Below are 22,164 nucleotides of genomic sequence, written 5' to 3' on the forward strand. Positions count from 1 at the left end.
CTCTTATGTTCATTTGCATCATCCACCAGGAAGTGACTACAAGTTAGTCAATGATACCTTCACGATGAACATCACTAGGATATTGCAAGGCGGGATTCACAACCGACTATCTCAAGATGCACAAGAACTTATAAAGAGGTATGGTGCTTGGTTCATCCAATTTCCAAAGTTTACATATATCAGAGTTCATGGGTGTCCTTCACCTCCCTACATGTTGCCGAGGTATCCGACAGATAAGATAGTGCTACTTGAGGTGGCTAGGCAGTTGGCAGACTATGCGAAGGCATTCAGACACAGGCATAAAAATGGAGTTCCCGTGCCCATCATATTGGGGAATTCAGTTGAGGTATGTCCTAATGCTCTAGCCTTGGATGATGCAGAGAGGGAGTTGGCCTAATATTCATTCACGTTCTTTGCCTCAAGGGAGAATTTTGATCCTTATTGGTATATAGAAGAGACATATGGTAGGAAGTACAAGCACGAATTTCAGGTAGAAAACTTTTGGATGAATCTCTCAAGTGATTTAGAAGTGAAAAGAAAGATGCATTCCAGATTGCCTTTAGATTTCATCAGGAAATGCAAAATTTACAGAGTGGCCGATCAAGCTCAGGACAGTGGCAGGCATCTCCAGTCATCCTATGACAGAGAAGACAAAGCAGTGAAGATAGATTGGAACGAGTCTGAGATTACAGACTTGAGAGCTTTGATGGCTCTAGTTTTGTCATGTACTCGCAGATGGGTGGATGTACAACATCAAAAGTTAAGAGAACAGAACGTACCAATGACTTTTACTTTGGAGGAAAGACCAGAAGAAGGAGGAGCAAGCACAAGTGAAGACAATTCTCATCCTAGAGGCGCGAAGAGGAAAGAAAGACCCGAGAAAAGGGAACCCTCCAAGAAGAAGCAAGAGGCCAATCGAGATCGCTCATCAGGTACATCATCTCGACATGAGAAAAGGACAAGTCAAGTTGAAGGACAGGAGATGACGATGCCTGAGGTTGATGAATCTATGGAGTCAATAGTACAAAATGATAAACCTGAAAAGGGGAAGGCACCTCAGCATTCGTCAAGTCGATCTCCCCAAGTCAATGAGCTACATGAAGACAAGAATGATGATGAAGTGACATCTCCTCTCTGAGAAGACGAACCATTGCCTAAAGAGATACAAGTTAGAGAGACGAGATCCGCCATTCCAGATTGGTTGAAGGAGAGACTGACAAGGGTGATTGTGATCGAGGATGAAGATAATGTAATTGACTTAGAGAGCCTTGTAAGAAATTCTCAGGAAGTAACGGAGAAGAAGAAGGCCACCAAGATGTCCAAGATGATCAAAGATGAGACAGGGTCCAAGAAGTTGCAGATAGCTACACCAGCAGTGGACAAGTATGAAGGTGAAATTCTCGCAGAAGAGTATGATGTAGAAACATTTGAGCTTGGTCCACTCACTGCTGAGCAGGCACTGGATGAGGCAACCGATTCATTTGAAGTACTTAAAGACAAGCTTAAGAAAGAAATGGAAAAGAATAGAAAGCTTGAGAGAGAGGTCGGTGCTTGGAGAGGCTATTTTAGCCATCTCAATCAGCCTTTGGGACGTCAGGATCCAGCAGTGTTTCCTGTGCAAGCACTTCCCCTTGAATCAGTTGGCGAGGCAAAGAGAGTCAAGAGCTTGGTTCAGCTTATGAGCTCTTGGATTGACAAATCCCACACAGTTGCCGTTGAATTTGCAACAAGAATGATGCAGACAATCCACCGAGCTATCCAGGTCCTTGAGATCGTCCACAACCTAATGATAACAGTAGCCACTTTCGCTCACACTAGAGATGTTATCATTCTTGTTCTGCAAGTGATCAGGCAAACACCAAGGAAGATCCTAGCACAAGAAAAGATAATGGATGGAGGAGCTCATAATTTACTTCAGTGGTCAACTCTACTCCAGATGAAAGAGGTTCTTTTTGAGGACATTAGCACCAAATGCAATCAAGTGGAGGGCGTCATCCATCCAATTCAGGATAAGGTGTTTGAGGTGTTATGTACCATTCTTGGCAGGAGGATCGAAGTTGAGACAGATGTGGACCTTCAAGAGTTGGAAGAAAGGGTCAAGGTCATCTTTTGCAAGGATGAGAATGTCATCATAGATGAGCAACGGGATCTAATGTTCACTACTATGCTCCTGATTGAGAAGATCAAAGAACTCGAACCTGGATGGGATGCGGCTCTTCTCAAGGCCTTTGATCAGGTTATCCACTTGGAGGAACGAATGAGGAATCTTCTCGAGATTCCTATTGCTGAGATTGAAGGAATTGTGTCCAGATTCATTGCATATGCTAAGAAAGAGCATTGGAAAGGAAATAAGGTTCTAGAAGAGAGGTTGTTGTAGATGATGTGGCACCTTAATTATCATTGGTCTATGTTTCCTAGATTTTTGTGCCAATTAAATATTTGGCTATGCATTTAATATTGTTCAACTAAAAAGGGAACTTTTTGTAATAAACCCTAATTAGGGTTTAGGTGTCAAAATCTCAGCCGTTGATCTTCTTTTGATCTGGGCCATTCATTGTAATTGAGGATGCTATATATACCCTCACTCATTTTCATTTTGTCATTAGAGATTAGAGGAGATATTAAAGAGAAATAGTGAGATAATTAGATATTAGAGAGAAGAAAGTTATTTTGTAGCAAGATTGAGCATTGAAGAAAGAATTTCAAGCAATTGTTGTCTATTTTGGCTTTGAGATCAATAAAATATTGAAGTTATGGTGTTTTATTGCAATTCTTGTGGCTATCTTCATGGTTGTTTACTTTCTTGAATCATTCTCAGTCGAAGTAGTATTTTAGTTTGAAGGACTAAGTGTTGAGCTTGATCTTTGGTGAGATTCACGTTCCAAACCACTAGCTTCTTACTGATTGTAAGGACGCCTTGTGTGGTCAACTGGAGATATATAGATTGCTTGAACCTTCGATCATTATTGAACTATTGATATGTACCTTCATGGTAGTGTCTGTAATTCTTGATGATTCGAAAAATTACTAATCACCTTAGAAGATCGCATCAATTCCAGTAAAGTTGTAATTCCTTGGCAATACTGAAATTGGTAGAATCTTACCAAGTCTAGCCTACATTGAGTCATTCTTAGGATTAGATTAGAATTCATCTCTTGCAAACCCTACCTTTTGATCTTTTTTGAGAACTTGTTAGTTTTAGGAAATTTTGTTCCTGCAATTCGGAAACGTAAGGCCCCCTTGATGAAACAGCATTTACAACGACCACTGGTGCTTATCCACACGTAGAGACCCTACATCGAAGAACCTTGGAGTCATCCTGATTGATCCTTTTTCGCGACATCTTCAGCAATCAGAGGCTTTATTCAAGAGAGGATAAGGTACCCTTGGGTATTTTATTCTGTGTTTGATTGTGTACAAAATACACATCAACAGGGTCCTGTACAAAATATAATCAGATTTTCATAGAGTGGGTTGGTGCTCACAAAACAAAATTTGGGGAGTTGGTGCTTCCAGTGGGTTGGTGCTCACAAACAATTGTAAAATAAGAATTACATATATATATATAAAATCATTTTAGTGACTTTCTCCCGCATTGGGTTTCCACTCAAAATTATTGTGTTCATGTGCATAACTATTTTTCAGCGATTGATTCTATCATATAAAATATTGAATTGGCAAAAAGTTTCATTATACTGATTCACCCCCCCCCCCCCCCCCTCTCAGTATAACTGTGTGCTCTTCAATTGGTATCAGAGCAGGTTCCTTCAGAGATAGCCTTACAGCTTGAAGGTAGATCCCCAAAAGAGCACAATGGTGGATAACTATGCAGTTAGAAATCCAATCTTCGATGGGGCAAATTATGCATTTTGGAGTATTAAAATGAAAGCCTATCTGAACGCACTTGGTTATGATGTTTGGCAGTTCGTGGTGGATGGATACACACCTTCGTCAACTCCTCCGACCGATACGGCAGGAAAGAGGAAAAGTGAGAATAATGCTAAAGCAGAACATGCCCTTCTATGCAGTCTGGCAGATTCCGAATTTACGAAGGTTATGCATTGCAAATCAGCCAAAGAGATATGGAACAAATTAAAAGGTATCTATGAAGGGGATGAAAAAGTAAGAGAAGCCAAGCTTCAATCACTTAGAATGAAATATGAAAGTCTTAAAATGAAGGAAGATGAAGACATCGCTGCCTACTTCTTGTGTGTGGATGAAATTGTGAACGCAATCACAGCATTGGGAGAAGAAGTTGAAGACACACTCCTTGTTCGGAAATTGCTAAGAATTTTGACAATGAAATTTGATCCTAAGGTATCAGCGATAGAAGAAATGAAGGATTTGAAAACATTGACAAAAGATGAATTGTTTGGAATTCTCACAGCCTATGAAATGAGAACAGAAGACAAACCGTCTCAAAAGGAAGCAGCTTTCAAAATATCAAAGAAAGGCAAAAACAAAAACCGTGCACCAAAGGAGAGCTCAAGCAGTGAATCAGATGAGGCTGAAGCTTATTTCATGAGGAAATTCAAAAAGGGAAAAGGCAAATATAAAGGCAAATTTCCATTTAAATGTTTCAATTGTGGTAAGGTAGGGCACTATGCTTCAAAGTGTCCTCAAAATGAAGGCATGGTAGTGAAGAGGAAAAGAAGAACTATCCAAAGAAAAAAGGAAAGAAATACTTCAAGAACTACTCAAAACATAAGAAAAGCTTCTACTCTAAACAAAGCTCTAGTTCATCAGAAGAAAGCTCTGAAGATATGTCCAGCAGTGATGGAGAAGAAATTCTTTTCATGGCAATGAAAGTTGAGGATGATGAAGACGAAAAAGAAGAAGAAAAAGAGGCTATAGGTGATGAAGAAGATGTAGATCTAGGAGAAGAGTTACATTATGCTTATGAACAAAATGAAAAGCTAAAAGGAAGGATTTCAAAATATAAGACAAAATTACAGGAGTTAAGCAAGCTCATTGAAGACCTAAAAATACAATTAGAGGAAGCAAATAAGAATGAGGAAGAGATAAAAGATCAGCTTAAAAGTAAAGAGGAAGGATGCAGTAAATTAGAATCAGAAATCGTCTCCTTAAAACAAGACTTGGAGAAACTTCAGAAATTTGAAGACAATACCAAGAAAATGGATAAACTTCTCAAAACACAAAGACCTACTTTCATTAAATCAGGTCTAGGACGTAGAGAAGATCAAACAGCCAAGGCTACTAGTTCAAAACCCTTGGATGAGTCATAGAAGATAGTAGAAAATAAAAGAAGGAAGAATGATACTCATAAATCTCATCCTCCCACTAATGTGTTGTAAACATCCCACCTAAAGAAACCACATGCAACTAATAATTATTATTCATTCAAGGGACATTGTTTTTCATGTTATAAGTTTGGTCACAAAACAATACATTGTAGGAGTCATACTAGAAATATTTCTAATTTTACTCCAAAGAACCACAATTCATTTTCTCCTCTAATGAATTATGATGTAATATGCTATAAGTGTCACAACTTTGGACACACAGCCAGATTTTGCAGAACTATCTTTCCTAGTTTACCAAGAAAGGAAGATGTACCCATCAAAAGGGAGGAAACGTCTAGAATGACTTGGAAGAAAAAACAAGAAGAAGATAAAGAATCCCTATTTGTTCAAATAGCTCTTCACGCAAAGAACAAGAAGGATAAGTGGTATGTAGACAGTGGATGTTCAAGGCATATGATAGGGGACAAAAACAAGTTCATCTCCTTTGAACCAGCAGATGAAGGAACAGTAAGATTTGGTGATAACACAAAAAGAGAAATAAAAGGTAAAGGAACACTTAGCCTAGATTATGGAAAGACTAAAACTGAAAATGTGCTATATGTTAAAGGATTAAAAGAAAATCTATTAAGTTTTAGTCAACTTTGTGACCAAGGTCATAGTGTAAAATTCTTGTCTAAGAGATGTGAGATTAAAAAGGATGGAAGAATTATTGCAAATGCTCATAGAACGGCAAACAACTTGTATATTCTAAATGAGATAAATGAAGAAACATGCAATTTTGTTCAGGAAGATGAAAATTGGCTATGGCAAAAGAGACTAGGTCACCTTAACTTTGACAATCTTGTCAAAATCAGCAAAAAGGAAGCAGTAAGGGATATGCCTAGAATTATAAAACCATCCAATGTCATTTGCAAGCAATGTCAATTTGGAAAACAAACTCGAGTGAGCTTTAAGTCCAAAGAATACTCTTCATCAAAACCTCTAGAGCTTATACATACAGACTTATGTGGACCAACCAGAACAAAAAGTTTGCAAGGTGAAAGATATTTTATGCTACTTATAGATGATTATTCCAAGATGACTTGGGTTGCCTTTCTAAAAGAAAAATATGAGGCTCTTGCAAAGTTTAAAGCTTTCAAAGAATTAGTTGAAAATGAGATGGATGCCAAAATCAAGTGTCTTAGATTAGACCGAGGAGGAGAATTCACTTCAAATGAGTTTGAAGATTTCTGCGCAGAACATGGAATAAGAAGACAACTTTTAGCAGCAAGAACTCCACAACAAAATGGAGTTGTTGAAAGAAAGAACCGGACAGTTCAGGAAATGGCAAGGGCTATGCTAAATGAATCAAAGATTACTGACACTTTTTGGAAAGAAGCTGTTCACATAGTTGTGTACATATTGAACAGGGCGCAAATAAGGGTAAATAATGACAAGACACCATATGAACTTTGGAAAGGAAGGACTGCAACTGTTGATTGTTTCAGGATCTTTGGTAGCACTTGCTACATTAGAAGAGACGAAGAGGACTTGGGAAAATTTGATGCTAGGTCAGATGAGGGAATCTTTCTTGGATATTCCACTAGAAGCAAAGCTTATAAATGCTAGAATAAAAGACTTCACAAGATAGTTGAAAGTGCTAATGTGAAGATAGATGAAGGAAGACAATTTGAGAAAGCCATGGAAGATCATCCTAAGGAGCAAGGTGAGAAGGAAGAATTAAAAGAAGAAAGTGAAAATGAGGAACAAGACAATTTTGAAACTCCATCAAAAACACCATCAAAGACACCTTTAAAAACTCCATCAAAAACTCCATCAAAATTTGTTCAGAAAAATCATCTAGAAGGCTTGGTTATTGGAGAGTTGGATACAAACATTCAGACAAGGAGAAGATTGGCTACCACCGCAGAACATGCTCATTTTTGCCTACTTTCAAAGATAGAACCCAAGAATTTTGATGAAGCTAGTGAAGACAAGTATTGGGTAAAAGCTATGAATGAGGAGTTGGACCAAATTGAAAGAAATCACACATGGGAGCTTGTTCCAAGACCCTCAAACAAAAATGTCATTGGAACCAAGTGGATTTATCGCAACAAAATGAATGAGGATGGTGAAATTACATGGAATAAGGCAAAGCTTGTATGTAAAGGTTATGCACAAGTGGAAGGAGTCGATTTTGAAGAAACCTTTGCCCCAGTTGCCAGGTTGGAAGCCATCAGAATGTTTCTAGCTCTTGCAAGTCATAAGGGTTTCAAAGTCTATCAAATGGACGTGAAATCAGCCTTTCTCAATGGTGATTTAGAAGAGGAAGTGTATATTGAACAGCCCGAAGGATTTATTTTGTCAGAAGTGGAAGATTATGTATGCAGATTAAAAAAGGCACTCTATGGTCTCAAACAAGCCCCCAGAGCATGGTACTCCAGATTAGACAACTATCTTCAAACACAAGGATTTAAAAGAGGAGCAGCAGATAGTAATTTGTACTTCAGATGTGAAGGTAATCATTTGTTGATTGTAGTTGTTTGTGTAGATGATATCATTTTTGGTGGTAGTAAGAATCAAATGTGTGAAGAATTTGCTTCTAACATGCAAAAAGAATTTGAGATGTCTATGCTTGGAGAACTTTCTTTCTTCCTGGGATTGCAGATTTCACAATCAGATAAAGGGATATTTCTCTCACAGACTAAGTATGTTAGGGAGATGTTGAAGAGATTCAGATTTGAGGATTGCCATCCTGTCAGTACTCCTATGGTCACTGGTTGCAAACTCAGTAAAAATGATGAATCGGTCACTGGTTGCAAACTCAGTAAAAATGATGAATCACCTGATGCGAATCAGACTCAATATAGATCCATGATTGGAAGTCTCTTATATGTAACAGCTACCAGGCCAGATATAATGCAAGTTGTTGGTGTAGCAGCACGGTATCAAGCAGCACCAAAGGAAACACATGTACAGGTAGTTAAAAGAATCTTCAAGTATTTGAAGGGTACGATGGATTTTGGATTGTGGTATCCAAAATGTGATGATTTCACTCTTAGAGCATACACAGATGCTGATTGGGCAGGTGACAAGGATGATAGAAAAAGCACTAGCGGAGGAGCCTTTTTCCTTGGCAACAACCTTGTATCTTGGTTGAGCAAAAAACAGGCTTCAATATCTCTATCTAATGCAAAGGCAGAGTACATTGTAGCAGCAACATGTTGTACGCAAGTATTATGGATGAAACAAACCTTGCAAGATGTTAAGATTGAATATGATCATCCTATCTCTATCTATTGTGATAATACAAGTGCAATCAGTATGTCAAAGAATCCGGTGATGCACTCCAGGACAAAACACATCCCTATCAAAATTCATTTCTTAAGAGAACAGGTTCTTGAGCAGCAAGTAAAGTTGGAATATGTTCCAACAAAGGAGCAGTTAGCAGATATCTTTACAAAGCCTCTTCCAAAAGAGACTTTTGAGTACCTGAGGGAGAAATTGGGAGTAATATCACTCTCATCCTCTCAGTAAGTGCTTCGTCTGAAGCATATAATAAAGAGGGGCAGGGTACAAACAGCATAAAATCTCTTGCCATTGATGTCAAAGGGGGAGAAATTGGAGACAAGGGGAGTGTTGGATTGAGGGGGAGCAATCTGAATTGAAAGGTTGCCATCAATGACAAAGGGGGAGATTGATGAAAGTATTGTCATTGATGTCAAAAAAGGACGGGTCCAAAATATTAATAATACATTTCCAGAATATCTTATCATCAGCAAATATAAACAATGTCAAACATACTGAGCATATGCACGATATTCTAATGACATTTCCTTGAATTGTGAATTGAACCCAGCAAAACCAAGAATAGCCGTATATAATATCTGAAGACCATATACATTATGAGGAGTACAGCGACTATCTAAATTGTCAGAGATTATCTAAATTGTCAGAGATTCATAGTGCAACGATCTGTAGAATAGTGAATACGGCGATTGAAATGATAAGCAGTCATCATTATTAATGAGAACAATGATGAAGAAAATTGGAGGTTAAGCATTGATTTAATCATCAATACAATGACTGATATAATAAGGTGCTCCAAACAGTTAATATGATTTTATTACAAAGCAATGTGAAAGGAAGTGCTTAGAACGAAGTGATTGATACAGCAATCATACAGCAAGCAATCACACTGAGTATTGATAACAAAGCGATAGATATGTTAGAAGTCATGCAACGAACAACATACTGCCGACTTGTTCATCATATAGAGGTCAACGATTTACAACATATGGAAGATTGCGATCAAGATAGATAACCAACGTTGAATCTGGAGATGTAAAAGATAAGAACATTATATAGGAGCGATTCAAGACAAAGTATCATTGCCATATGCAGCAGTTGCCAAGTGTTGGGATGCAGAGCTCGAACGTGGACACCACCATTGTTGAATTTAAGGCACATCGATTTGAACAGCATAATATAAACTCCAGCATGATTAAAGTGGCCGATTCCTATTAAGAAGGCAGCGATTTCAGAAGCAATGATTAGATGTAAAGACAAAGGACAAATGTTGGGTGAATTCATTACAGAAATGATACATCGTGTGTTTGATAAATTAGTGCCATGATTTGATATGGATAATCAAACTCGTTAAAGGAAGCTACGATTTGACAATATCAATCAAATACTTTGAATGAAAAGCCACTAATTTATCTATATTATTGAAAGACAATAGTTGACGTCAACACTATTAGAGAAGGTGCGCGACTTCTTAATAATAAGAAGTGTGATTACTAAAGAAATAAACAATGCGATTGAATGAAAGGGTTCGGTAATGATATAATAGACAGCGATTTAGATTATTAAATGGCAACACTTTATATTAATGAAAAGAAAAATTAAGTGTTAAAGGTTGTTGACAATAGACACAACCATTCAAAAGGATGGCTTGCTTCACATAGACGCATAAGAATATATAAAGAGAAACAATTGTGGGTGAAGTGTTGCAGGAGTATAGATGGTATGAGTACGTAAGGAATATATATTCAGATCTGCGGGGTGTTGTGGAGTATATGGTGTGTGGTGCGTAGTGTAGAATAAGGAGTGTATAATTCTGAAATTATACTTCAGATAGAAGTTCATATAGGAGGAGAGTTTTTAGATATATTTTGTGTTATGTGAGTGTAATGTGTGGAATGTGAAGAATAAAATAAATGAATATATCTGAAGAGAAAGTGCTGTGTGTAGGGGTGCTGTGCAAAATATAATCAGATTTTCATAGAGTGGGTTGGTGCTCACAAAACAAAATTTGGGGAGTTGGTGCTTCCAGTGGGTTGATGCTCACAAAACAAAAAATTTGGGGAGTTGGTGCTTCCAGTGGGTTGGTGCTCACAAAACAAAAATTAGGGGGTTGGTGCTCACAAACAATTGTAAAAGAAGAATTATATATATATATATATATATATATATATATATATATATATATATATAACATCATTTTAGTGGCTTTCTCCCGCATTGGGTTTCCACTCAAAATTATTGTGTTCATGTGCATAACTATTTTTCAGTGATTGATTCTATCATATAAAATATTGAATTGGCAAAAAGTTTCATTATACTGATTCACCCCCCCCTCTCAGTATAACTGTGTGCTCTTCATTTTCATCCTCCAAATCTCCAACACCAAGGACTTTCGTCCTTGAAAGCTTCCAACTTGAGATTGGAAGGAATAGTTGAAATGGCAAAATCAGATGATTTGATGTGAGAGGTGCCTACTTTGGGCCCTCTATTTTATTTTATTTACTTTTCTATCCAAGCATTTAAAATAATTTTAAATTGCATCCAAAGGCCCCTTTTGAATAGAGTGTTAAAACCACTTATTTAAGCATTACATGAGGCCTATAATAATATTTAAGTTGCCCCTTTGAAAATAAAGTGATTGAGCCCCACTTAAAATATTATTAATTTTTTAAGTTCTTAAGGGAGGAATGACAATAAGTTCTCTAGGAATAAGAGTTTTAGAAATGGGAATAAAAATAGGAATGACAAAGACCAATTTAAATACAAACAGAAATGGGAAATGAAATTATTGTGTGGAGCAACATAATATGGAGAACCAAGGTTAGAGGAATAAAAACTTCAAAGAGGCACGTTTCATTTGTAGAGATAACTATTGTGCTAGCCAGTGTTCTTGGAGGACTCATTGAGAAGGCAATGATGGAAATGATCAATAGCCAAGGCAAAGCGCCTAGCTATTCACAATTCCCCCTTCACCATATTCATGCAATAATCAATAAACATCAAGAAAACCACCAAGTGGCATGCATAGAATTACCAAGTAAGCTTCTACAACAACCAACAAGTGTTATAATTGACACAAGTTATACCGAATGCTTTAAAGGATAAGAAGGCCAGCTCAAACAATGCAGCACACATGGGATGTTGAGAATGGAAATAACTATACCTGTCTATAGACAAATGACTGTTTGAGGTCTGACTAGAACTCCCTAGTTTCCCTACCTATATCAATCTATATGAGGCTCCTCTAGGTTTCTATGATGTTATCTTAGGGACAAACTAGTTGCATAGCCACAAGGTGTTGCTCGACTATTATGCTAAAATAATAGAATGCTTGGATGATTTAGGTGATGAAGTGAAAATTCAAGGTAAACAAAAGACCAGCAAGCCTTAAGCAAGTTAGTGGCATGCAGTTAAAGAGAGTATAAGCAGTAAAATGAATGTCAATTTTTCTTAGTAAAGACCAATGAGGTGGAAGTAGAGAAGGTCCCAACCTTCAAAGGCTATCCATTCCTAAATTAGTTCCAAGAAAATGTACCACAGGGACACGTTTCCCCCCTTTTCCCCTGTTTCCAAGATGGGGACATCCCCGAGACACGGGGATGGGGTGGGGATGTCCCCTCGCCAAACCACCATCACTGCCAAAACTTGGGAGACGCCACAGGGATGGTGGGGACGTCGAGACGTCTTCCGGACATCCTAGGAATGCCCAAGCGTCCCTCAAATGTCTTTGGGACGCCTAGGCATTTCTCATCTTGGGCATCCCAAAAAACAATATTTTAAAAATTTCTTTATTTTTTTCGAATTTCATTCCCAAGGACTAACCCTAAAGGCAAGTGGGCCCCATACATGCTCTCCAAACTCTATAAAACACTCACAAATCCTCATTCTTACTCATATTTGCATTTCTATGTTTTTCAGCAACTAGGTTCAAGAGGAGCAAGAGAGTGAGTGAAGGAGTGAGATTGAGATGTTGCAAGTGCAAGAGGGTTGAGAAGGAGTAGGAAGAAGAAGAGGAGGATTCTACATCAACTTGGAGGGATTTTTCAAGCACAAGGTAGGTTTCTATGACTATTTTTTCAATTTTTTTTGTTGTTGTAAGTTTCATTTTCTAAGTTTTATGGCTGCAACTGCATATTCAATGTTCATAGATTAAGATTCATTTCAATGTTCATTGTTCATTTTTAAATTTTCATATTGTCATCAAGATTCAACATCAAAATTTAAATTTTATTTTCAAAATTGTCAAACTAGGCACTTATAGAATTATAATTTATAAAATTATAAAATTTGAATTTGTATTGTTTATTGCAATGTCACAATGCGCTCTCATGAAATGAGTGAGAGGTAGAGGTTCATAGTGAAACTGAATTTTGATATGAACCTAAGGCTAAGGGGGGTGACCATGGGGCTAAGCTTGAAGCCCAAACTAGTTCCATGGCAAGTGCAATAGCTAGTATAGAGTGCCCCCCCACATTACTGGCAGAGTATGCTAGCGGTCCTTTTGATCATAAGTCTTCTCTTAGATAGTTTGCAACAAAATTACCTAGTCAAGGACATCTCGTGGCACAAGGAAGTGGAAGTGCCACTTTTGTGATCTAGAATGGTATGGCAGCATTACTAGAGTTAATGCACACCTTTTTATTCGAGGAAAAGGTGTAATACATGTTCTTTTTTGGCGAAAGTGACAAACCTCAAATACAGAGTTGAGATAAACAAGCTATAGGGTGTTCCTGATGACAGTGCAGGCTGCAGCTACACCTATGCTTACTACTTTGTCTCATATGAGACATGTTCAGCAGAGCCAACCAGAGAGTTCTAGTCATACTTGGCGGAGGAGAGTAGGAGTGATGTCAGGTTCTTCTTTCAATGTCCATGCAAGAGAGGGTAAGGAGAAACACAAATTGCATAGTAACCCTATAGCTGATTTGTTCAATGTGCAGCTGAAGGAATAGATTATGCCATTGGCAAGTTCTTTGCCAATGGCATCCCTTTTCATGTAGCTCAATCTCCTTTCTTTAGGGAGATGATGTTGATGGTAGAAAGGGGAGGACCGTCATATGTGCCAATAGGTGAGACAAATTGAGGACCATGATCTTGGATAAGAACTATTCCAAGATCAATGTGTTGATGGAGAAAATGAAGGAATGTTGGGTGAAGATTGGATGCAGTATAGTCATCGATGGGTGGACCAACATTAGCCATCGTCCACTCATAAATATCATAGTTACATGTACAGAGGGTCCATACTTTCTTAAAGCAGTTTAGTGTACAGGGCATCACAAAGATGCTGATTTTCAGTTTTAGGTCCTCAAGGGGAAACACAAATTGCAAAGTAACCCCATAGCTGATTTGTTCAATGTGCAATTGAAGGATGAGATGACTGATGCCATTGGAAAGTTCATTTAGCTCAATCTCCTTATTATAGGGAGACGATGTTGATGGTAGCAAGGGAAAGACCATCATATGTGTAACCAGGTGAGACAAAACTGAGGACCACGATATTGAATAAGAACAATTCCAAGATAATGTGTTCATGGAAAGAATGAAAGAATGTTGGGTGAAGACTAGATGTAGTATAGTCATGGATGGATGAATAGACATTAGCCATCATCCCCTCATCAATATCATGGTTACATGCACAGAGGGCTCATACTTTCTTAAGGCAAATGATTGTATAGGGCATCACAAAGATGCTGATTTTTAGTTAAGGTCCTCAAGGAGGATATTGAGGAGGTTGGGCCACAAAATGTGGTTCAAATAGTGACAGATGCAACACATGTGTGCAAAGCTGCGGGGGAACCTGTTGAGGCAGCTTGCAGACATATTTGATGGACTCCATGTTGTTTGCATGCTATGAACAATGCAATCAAGGGCATGGGGAAGAGTGAGTGGATTAGAGCAATGGTCAATGATGCTAGGTATGTGCAAATGTTTATTTGCAACCTGCACTTTATAGGAGCTTCTCTAAGAGGGAGTTCTTGAAACCTGTTGAGACCAAATATGCATCCTATTTCATTCTCTTGGAGAGAATGATTGAGTTGCAAGAGTCATTGTAGATCATGGTTATAACAACAAAATGGAATCGATGGGCCAAGTCCAAGACAAAGTAGGGGAGGAGGGTGAAGGATATAGTGAAGAGTGATGTGTTTTGGAGTGATGCAAAATATATAGTCTCCATCATTGCTCTAGTTTTCCAAGTCATTAGATATGGGGATGTGGATGCACCTAACCTTGGAGAGGTATATGAGTGCATTGATTCTATGCTTAACCAGATGAGGATATGGGGATGCAGATGCACCTAACCTTGGAGAGGTATATGAGTGCATTGATTCTATGCTTGACCAAATGAGGGTTGTCGTGTGAGAGAAGGAACCCACATTGGCATTCTACAATGAGCACAATCAACCAATCATTCATTGGAGATGGAAGAAGCTCAAAAATCCCTTGCACATGGCTGCCTATGCATTGAATCCTAAGATAGGCATTGAATCCTAAGTTGTACAAGACTAGGCCTGGTAGAGTTAGACCAATATAGGATGCTGAGGAGAAGGCAATGTTCCTTAGGGCAATTGACAAGATGTATGAACCTATAGATGCTAGCGCGATTTGCATTATGTGGACCAAATTTGCCACTCTTAGGGGTTACTTTGAGGCAGCCAAGATGGATATGGCAACTATGACATAGGAGGACCTGATTTTGTGATGGAATCTCCATGGACTAGAATATTTCACTACTTCAATTGCTATCTCTGGTTTTTAGTTCTTCAACTGCTGAGAGGAACTGGCTACCTATAGCTTCTTTCACTCTCTTAAGAGGAACAAACTTACCTCTAGGAGAGAAGAGAAGCTTGTGGTTGTATGTAGTGCTTTGTGTCTCATTGACCACAAGACACTTGTGTACAAAGAGAGCCCAACAACACGACAGGACGTAGAGCCAGAGGAACTAGCACAGATTGATGAGGATGCCATGATTCTGGATGCATTGCTGGTTGGTATTAGTTTGGCGGAGTTTGACCATGGGGAGTCTAGTAGTTCTAGTGATGATGAATTTGGGGATGATTAGAGGCCTCCCTTCACTACATTTTGACATTTTGTACTTCTTTTGATATCATGTTACTCATGGTAATCATCTTTATGATATTTTGGATACAATAGAAATCTCCAATTTGACATTTTCATTTGTCAAAACTTATTTAGTATTCAAGTATTTAAAATTTTAGTATTTAGTATTTGCAATTTTGCTACTATTACTAATTTTCCAAAGTTCCATTTGAAATGTAATTCTTATAAATCTTTTTATAAGTATTTTTTCAAGTACTATATGTATATTAACTGGGAATACATTGGTTTCAACGCTTTGGAGGCCTGATTTTTCTTAAAAGGGGTTCCCAAGGTATATCTATGTCACTTTTGCCTATGATGATTCTATTTTTCTTCTTCTCTCATTTTTGTTCTTTTCTAAGTGATGTTTCATATGCTGAAATGCTATCTATAAATCTCCCCTTGTGGAGTCAATGCACTTAGTATTTAAGTTCAGCTCTAAGTTTAGATGCCAAGGAGTTTGCAGAGATTTTCCTAACTAATGTGAAAATTTAAATCCACTTTATCATGTTGTGTCCATGACAAAAGATCAAACTTAATATCCTTTAACCTTAAGAGCAATGTGGCAGAAAAAGATTGAGGCTATGAACATTTAGATTGCGTAACAAAATGTATTAACTGTTAATAGACATAATAGAAAAACCTTGTCTGCTCTTAGTGTCGCTTGATATGCTGCATCCTGGTTCTCTCTTAGCTGCCTGTTTGACAAGATCCCATCTTCTTCTTTAAGCCTCTCATTCATCAAAGCTGAACCTTGTTCTTCTAATGCTCTCTGTAAGATCTCAACCAATGCTTCCGAAGGCACTGGACCTTCCACCTAATCCAAATAAGAAACACAAGTTTAATAGGAAAATCTACAAGGAATCCACTTGACAACTAAGATTCATAATGACAAAATACTTCATATGACTTGATATTAACCTTAGCGTTGCAATCCTCCACAAGTGGCATAAGAAACTAGAGAAATAGTCGTGGTGTAAATAGATATTATGGGTAGAAAGATGATTGATAGCGAACAAAAGGGAAAAAATATCATTCTAGCAAATATAGATGACTATAAATACCATATTGAGCCAGGTTGAATTATATCCAGATGTTATTCTTGATTATATCAAGTCGCGTTTGTCTACAGAATGTTAAGGGCCAAAACAGAACAAAAAAATATATGAAGACTGCAAGAATTGATAACAACAAAACCATTGTGTGCAATTTATTTTAAGTAAATCAAGTATTTTTAACAACTATGTTTCGGAACACACTCTGGTCAAAAAAGTGTGATCTGAGATATTGATGTTAAAATTACTTACATAAATTACTCCAGAAAATTTGCACACATTATCATGGACTGTGAAAAAGTAATAATCTCAACAAAAAAATTAAATGCAACAATAAATTAGAAGACAAAAATTGCATGATATGTAATTACTAATTACTCAAGCATAAAATGCCCTTTTCCTTTGTGCATCCCTCATCTTCCCCTGCAAATTAGTAAATTGCGGTACAGCTTGTAAGAATACCTCAATTTTTATTTATTTATTTTGGTTCTATTTTATGCTAAGAGTCAAACATGTGTGTGACACAGGCCATCACCATCTTGTGACACCATCTCGTGACATTGGATTATAGTGGCCATTTGTTCCTTTAATCGATCTTACCAGCTCAATTACACTTTCTAACCATCAAGTTAGCCAGGATGCTCCTGTGGAATCAAGGGTCTTGCCTCTAGGAGCTTACAGTGTATACTTCACATTTGCAATACTCCCTAAATTCCATTCTAGGAAAACTATGTTTCCATAAAAAATTATTGCTTCTAAGACAAACTGAATTATTACCTATGTATCATGCATAATATTGACAGTTTTAACCATTTAGAGAGAGACATCTGCACTTCAGCCATGGACTTGCAAAAGCCACTGTTTGCCAGATCAAGATACATATACTTACTAGGATGCTGGGAATGACAACTGAATGGAGGAACTTCTTGTTGGTGCACTCCAAATTTAAAGGCATACAATATAATAATTCATACTCTTGGTGAAAATCAGAGTTGACAAAACTATTTTGATCTTTGGTTGTTTGATTAAACTGGTTGCCACCCTAGCCAGTTCAAATACTTCATTGTTTGGATGGTCTAGCAACAAAGAGCCAACTGAGCAAGTTAAGTAGGTTATAAAATTTATCTAAGAGTGTTATATACGGATCAATCTATGGATTTCTAAATAGTGGAATTATTAAGTTCGGCCACGGTGTAGAGGCCCATAAATTGTATTACATTATGTGGGAGAATGGATATAGAGCTGTAAAAACTGCATGTCTCTCAATGCTCGAGAGTCTTCATGTCGAGAACTTTTGAAATGCAGATCAGACACAAGAGTCTATTGACCTCTTGCATAGGATTTGGGAATTGAAATTGATATTACCACATATTTTTAAATTTTGAGATGAGCATAGAAAAACACCTGTTTAGGGTGATGATGGAATCAAAGAATCTAGTTTGATTGTGGAGCTAAATTTGGAAGGTTTGAAGCAAATTGTGTTTCCTCTGAACTTTGCAAATCATCTACTAAATAGATGATTGAGATTGATGGACATATTTTCCTGGTAAATAGTGTCCTATCTTTGCTAGCATGTATTTGATTGCTTGGAAATGGTGAATTGACCTTAAGTAGTGGAAAGAGGAAAACATCTCATTAGTTGGCAATGGAAGGAACTGGTTCTAAAATCAGGGGCCAAGGAGAAATGTAAGTACCCCAAGGCTAAGGCCCATCAAATGAAGTATTCAAGTGACCAAGGTGGGTAACTCAGTGACTCAAGGACTGAGGTGATATTTGAAGCAGCTTGAAGGGAAGACATGTTTATAACTTTCGTCAAGGATAGTCTGATGTTAGGACACAGATGGATGAGTGTAGTCTAGTAGTGTTTGGTAAAGAATGTGGGTGTTTGATGGAGGATGTGGACTTGGGATGTGTCAAAGAAAAGCGGTATTGTTATTGTCAAGTCATAGGTGATGGGAATTCCATCAGATGTTTTTTAAGGGATTAACTGCTTTGCAGCAAAGATCGTAAATGTGTGCTTCTAAGAATTTGACCATAGTTGTGAGTTGAAGGGGCATTCATTGAATGGACGTCCAAGAAGCCTTCAAGGTTGCAGGACAATTCTTTTGAATCAAGTCGAGGACAAGAGTGTCATTGGACATTGAGCATCAAGTGTAAGGCATTTAGGAGGTCAACACAGCATACGCTTGGATTATATGGAATGTCTCTAGATTGTTGTTTAGTCTTGGTAACTGGAATCAATTAAAAACATTTAGCTTAGCTAACTTATTAAGATAACATATTTTTTGTGACTTGATAACTCTAACAATAAATAGGTGGAGGATGAAAAATTCAAGACATGCTGAAACAGATTGCATGCAGAGTCTTTGCCAAGTAAACCCAGCATTCACAGTTTACTCAGTAGTTGCAGCAACTAGTTACCCATGCACTTTAGTGAGATGGAATGGTACCCATGGACACTAAAGGATTGTTACATTTGCAACAAAACTTAATAGGTGTCTTTGAGCTTTGCATACCATGGCTAAACCTTAACCATTAACTAGACTAATATTTAGATTGCATCTGATTTAGTCATAAAGAGGGAATTATATAATATTTGATATTATGGGATATTGTTAGCTTGTTTTTAGAAGGTAGCGCCCATATTAAAACCAATAGGTTATTTAGGAGGTTAAACCTTATGTTTAAGCTATTTGCATAGGTATAAATATAGGTATTGTTTTTATAATATAAATGAGCCACCAATTATTCATATACATATTAGCTTCATTAGGGTCATGAAGAAATAAGAAAATACTTTATTCTGCATTCTTGTCATAGAAGCACTATTAGTTCAACAAATAGTTGGTCAACGAGGTTGCATTAAATAAAAAGCTACAAACGATGGAGGACTAAACTTTTTTAACAACAGCAAGAACTTATGAGTGACTTGACATTTTTAACGATAGCAGGAACTTATAAGTTTTTGGGAACACCAGAGCTCATCTGGAATGAGGATTTAGAGCGAGGGAAAAGGTTGCTAAACAAGACAAAATAGTTAGTAATCCAATCAGCTGCTCTTGTGAGTTGAGGCATTCAAGCAATTTTCGTTCTTTCTAATCTAATTTATAGCTACAACGGATGACAGAAATGTGATGATGAAATCTTCAAGAGTATATCGATATGCGTATGCTTTGAGAAGCTATCTAAATTCGATTGTTTATATCTTGAAATAATGCTGATAATAATTAACAAAATAGACTGTTCATTACAGTGAGAGGATCACGTGTCATATAATTAAAGCCTTATACGCAACTAAAAAATTGATGGGAGCACCATAGACAAACCTGCTGTAATACTGCAAGACTTTCATATGAAGCAGATGTTACGAGTGCACAAAAGGGAAACGTTGTTGCTTGTAACGCATTGCACATACGAAACCCCTCACTGCTGTTCACTGTAGCACCCCAACAAACAAAGCTGGCATTCAAGTACTGTACAACAAGCTCGGAGCAGAGAGTGTTCTGACAAAAGATATTGGTGTGTGGATGGTCTGGATAATGCAGATACACAAACAAAAATTTGTATTCGTCTTTTGCCCTTCTTAAAGCATCAATGAAATTTGATTCCACAAAGGAAGGATGATAATGCCCATACTGTTGCTCAAAGTTTATAATAAAAGCTAATGCTTCTGATTGAATTGGAATCACAGGAGGCTCATCATTCTGAACATATGATGAAAAGGGGTCTACAAAGGCATTCTGTTGCTGGATCCTCTGAGGTCCTCCATGTCTCCTGCCCATGCCAATATGAGATAAAACTCCTCCTGCCACTGTCATTCCATATCCTACTGCTTTGGACACTCCCCCTATAATACTCGAAGGCAGAGAAATTATCTTTGCCATCATAGCAGCACAGCTAGACTGCGGCTCTAAGCTAGAACCCACTTGCTGTTGGTGATCCCTCCACCCCCTGTTATCTCCATTACCAACAAGTGGGTCTCTCAATCCATGATTGTCCATAGCGTATTTTGAGGTTTGGGCTAAAGGATAGCTGTTCTTATAATCCTCTCTTCCCCTATCATAAAAACTTTCTTTGTGGGCTTTGGCCTAGAGTTAGACCATAATGATAATCACCTTTTTCCTCTTTCCAAATACTTACCTTGTGGGATTTGTCCTAGATAGGAACTGTAATGATAATCGCCTTCTTCTCTATCAAACGAACTCTCTTGTTAAGGTTCACCTAGCCATAGGCTATAATGATAATCACTCCTTTCCCTATCAAAAACAGTAGCTTGTGGGGTTTGGCTCAGAGATGAACCATATTGATAATCACCTCTTCCCCTATCAAAAAATTTATCCGATTGGGCTAAACTATAATGATAATCACCTTTTTCCCTATCAAAAAATTCTCTATCGAATCTAATCCACCGAGTTGAATTTGCGAAATCCCTTCTTTATGATAGGCAGTTTGTTCTATGTTGGAACCCAATTACTCAAGCTACTATATATAGAACTTGTGGGTGTTTCTTTGAGAGTCCCATCATCCACTATATAATATACTGCAGCATCCAAATTCCAACCATGAAATTGCAAAATACTGGAGCAAATCGATATGTCCTCCACGCCTGTAACATCCTGAGAGCATCTGACTTTGGAATTATTATTTTCCATGAAATTCTGATCCTTGTGCTACTTTTTACAGAAGAATTTGAATTTCACCCCAACAATGCCTAAGGATTGCTTCTGCTACAAAGTGAAGAAAAGAATATCCCAGATAAATAAATTCTGGCCCAATTGCGATCAATATTTCATTGAGATTTCAACTTTGTAGCATAAATTTTCAAAAGAACAGAACCCAGTTCCAAATCTGCAACTCGGCCTTACTGGATTCTGACGTAAAGTTGCTATGGCAAAAAAAAAAATTGATTAATAGGAATCTGCCAGCCTACTTTGTCGGCAGGTATTTTTATTTAATCTACAAGTAAAGAGGAAGAATTTTCAACATTTGCATCGAATAAACCACACTACTTCTGTCTTTTGAGAAAATATCATGTGGCATCTCAAAGGAAGAAAGGAAGAGAAAGATCGAGAACGAATCATAAATCTCTGGCAATAGTTTTGTGAAGAACATAACTTTAGCTGTATAAAGAAATAGATAGCATTTTATTTTATTAAAATAACTAAAAAATAAATAGTTTTATGTAAATAATATAGGTTGATTGATCCAATTAATGCAAGTAATCATCTATGAGAGTTTGAATTTTTTTGGAAATTAAAAATAATAGATGAAGAATGTAATTTTGAGAATAATGATAAAGAAGTGATGTTATATTATACAAAATTTAATTGTGGAGGTTTAAAATATTAATGCTCATGATGTAATGAATGTCTTAAGTTGTGTGTAGTCTAAAAAAGGTTGAATTTGACTTGCTTAAAATTGAACACATAACCTCTTATATAGACCAACTTTATTAC

At 37.3% G+C, this 22,164-nt stretch overlaps 1 protein-coding gene across 1 annotated transcript in view; it reads right to left on the reverse strand.

Moving 5' to 3' along the window:
* The window catches only part of LOC131062531 (plant UBX domain-containing protein 10), a 30,704-nt gene extending 8,932 nt beyond the window's left edge, over positions 1 to 21,772 (reverse strand). Inside the window, exons 1-2 of the mRNA XM_057996225.2 lie at positions 20,035 to 21,772; positions 16,297 to 16,470 (exon numbers count right to left, since the gene is read on the reverse strand). Coding sequence (XP_057852208.1) covers positions 16,297 to 16,470; positions 20,035 to 20,709 — 849 coding nt within the window. The 5' untranslated portion in view covers positions 20,710 to 21,772. The remainder of the gene's footprint in view (positions 1 to 16,296; positions 16,471 to 20,034) is intronic.
* Positions 21,773 to 22,164: the final 392 nt, after the last annotated feature.

Source organism: Cryptomeria japonica, chromosome 1 (assembly GCF_030272615.1).
Source record: "Cryptomeria japonica chromosome 1, Sugi_1.0, whole genome shotgun sequence".
Lineage (NCBI taxonomy): Eukaryota > Viridiplantae > Streptophyta > Pinopsida > Cupressales > Cupressaceae > Cryptomeria > Cryptomeria japonica.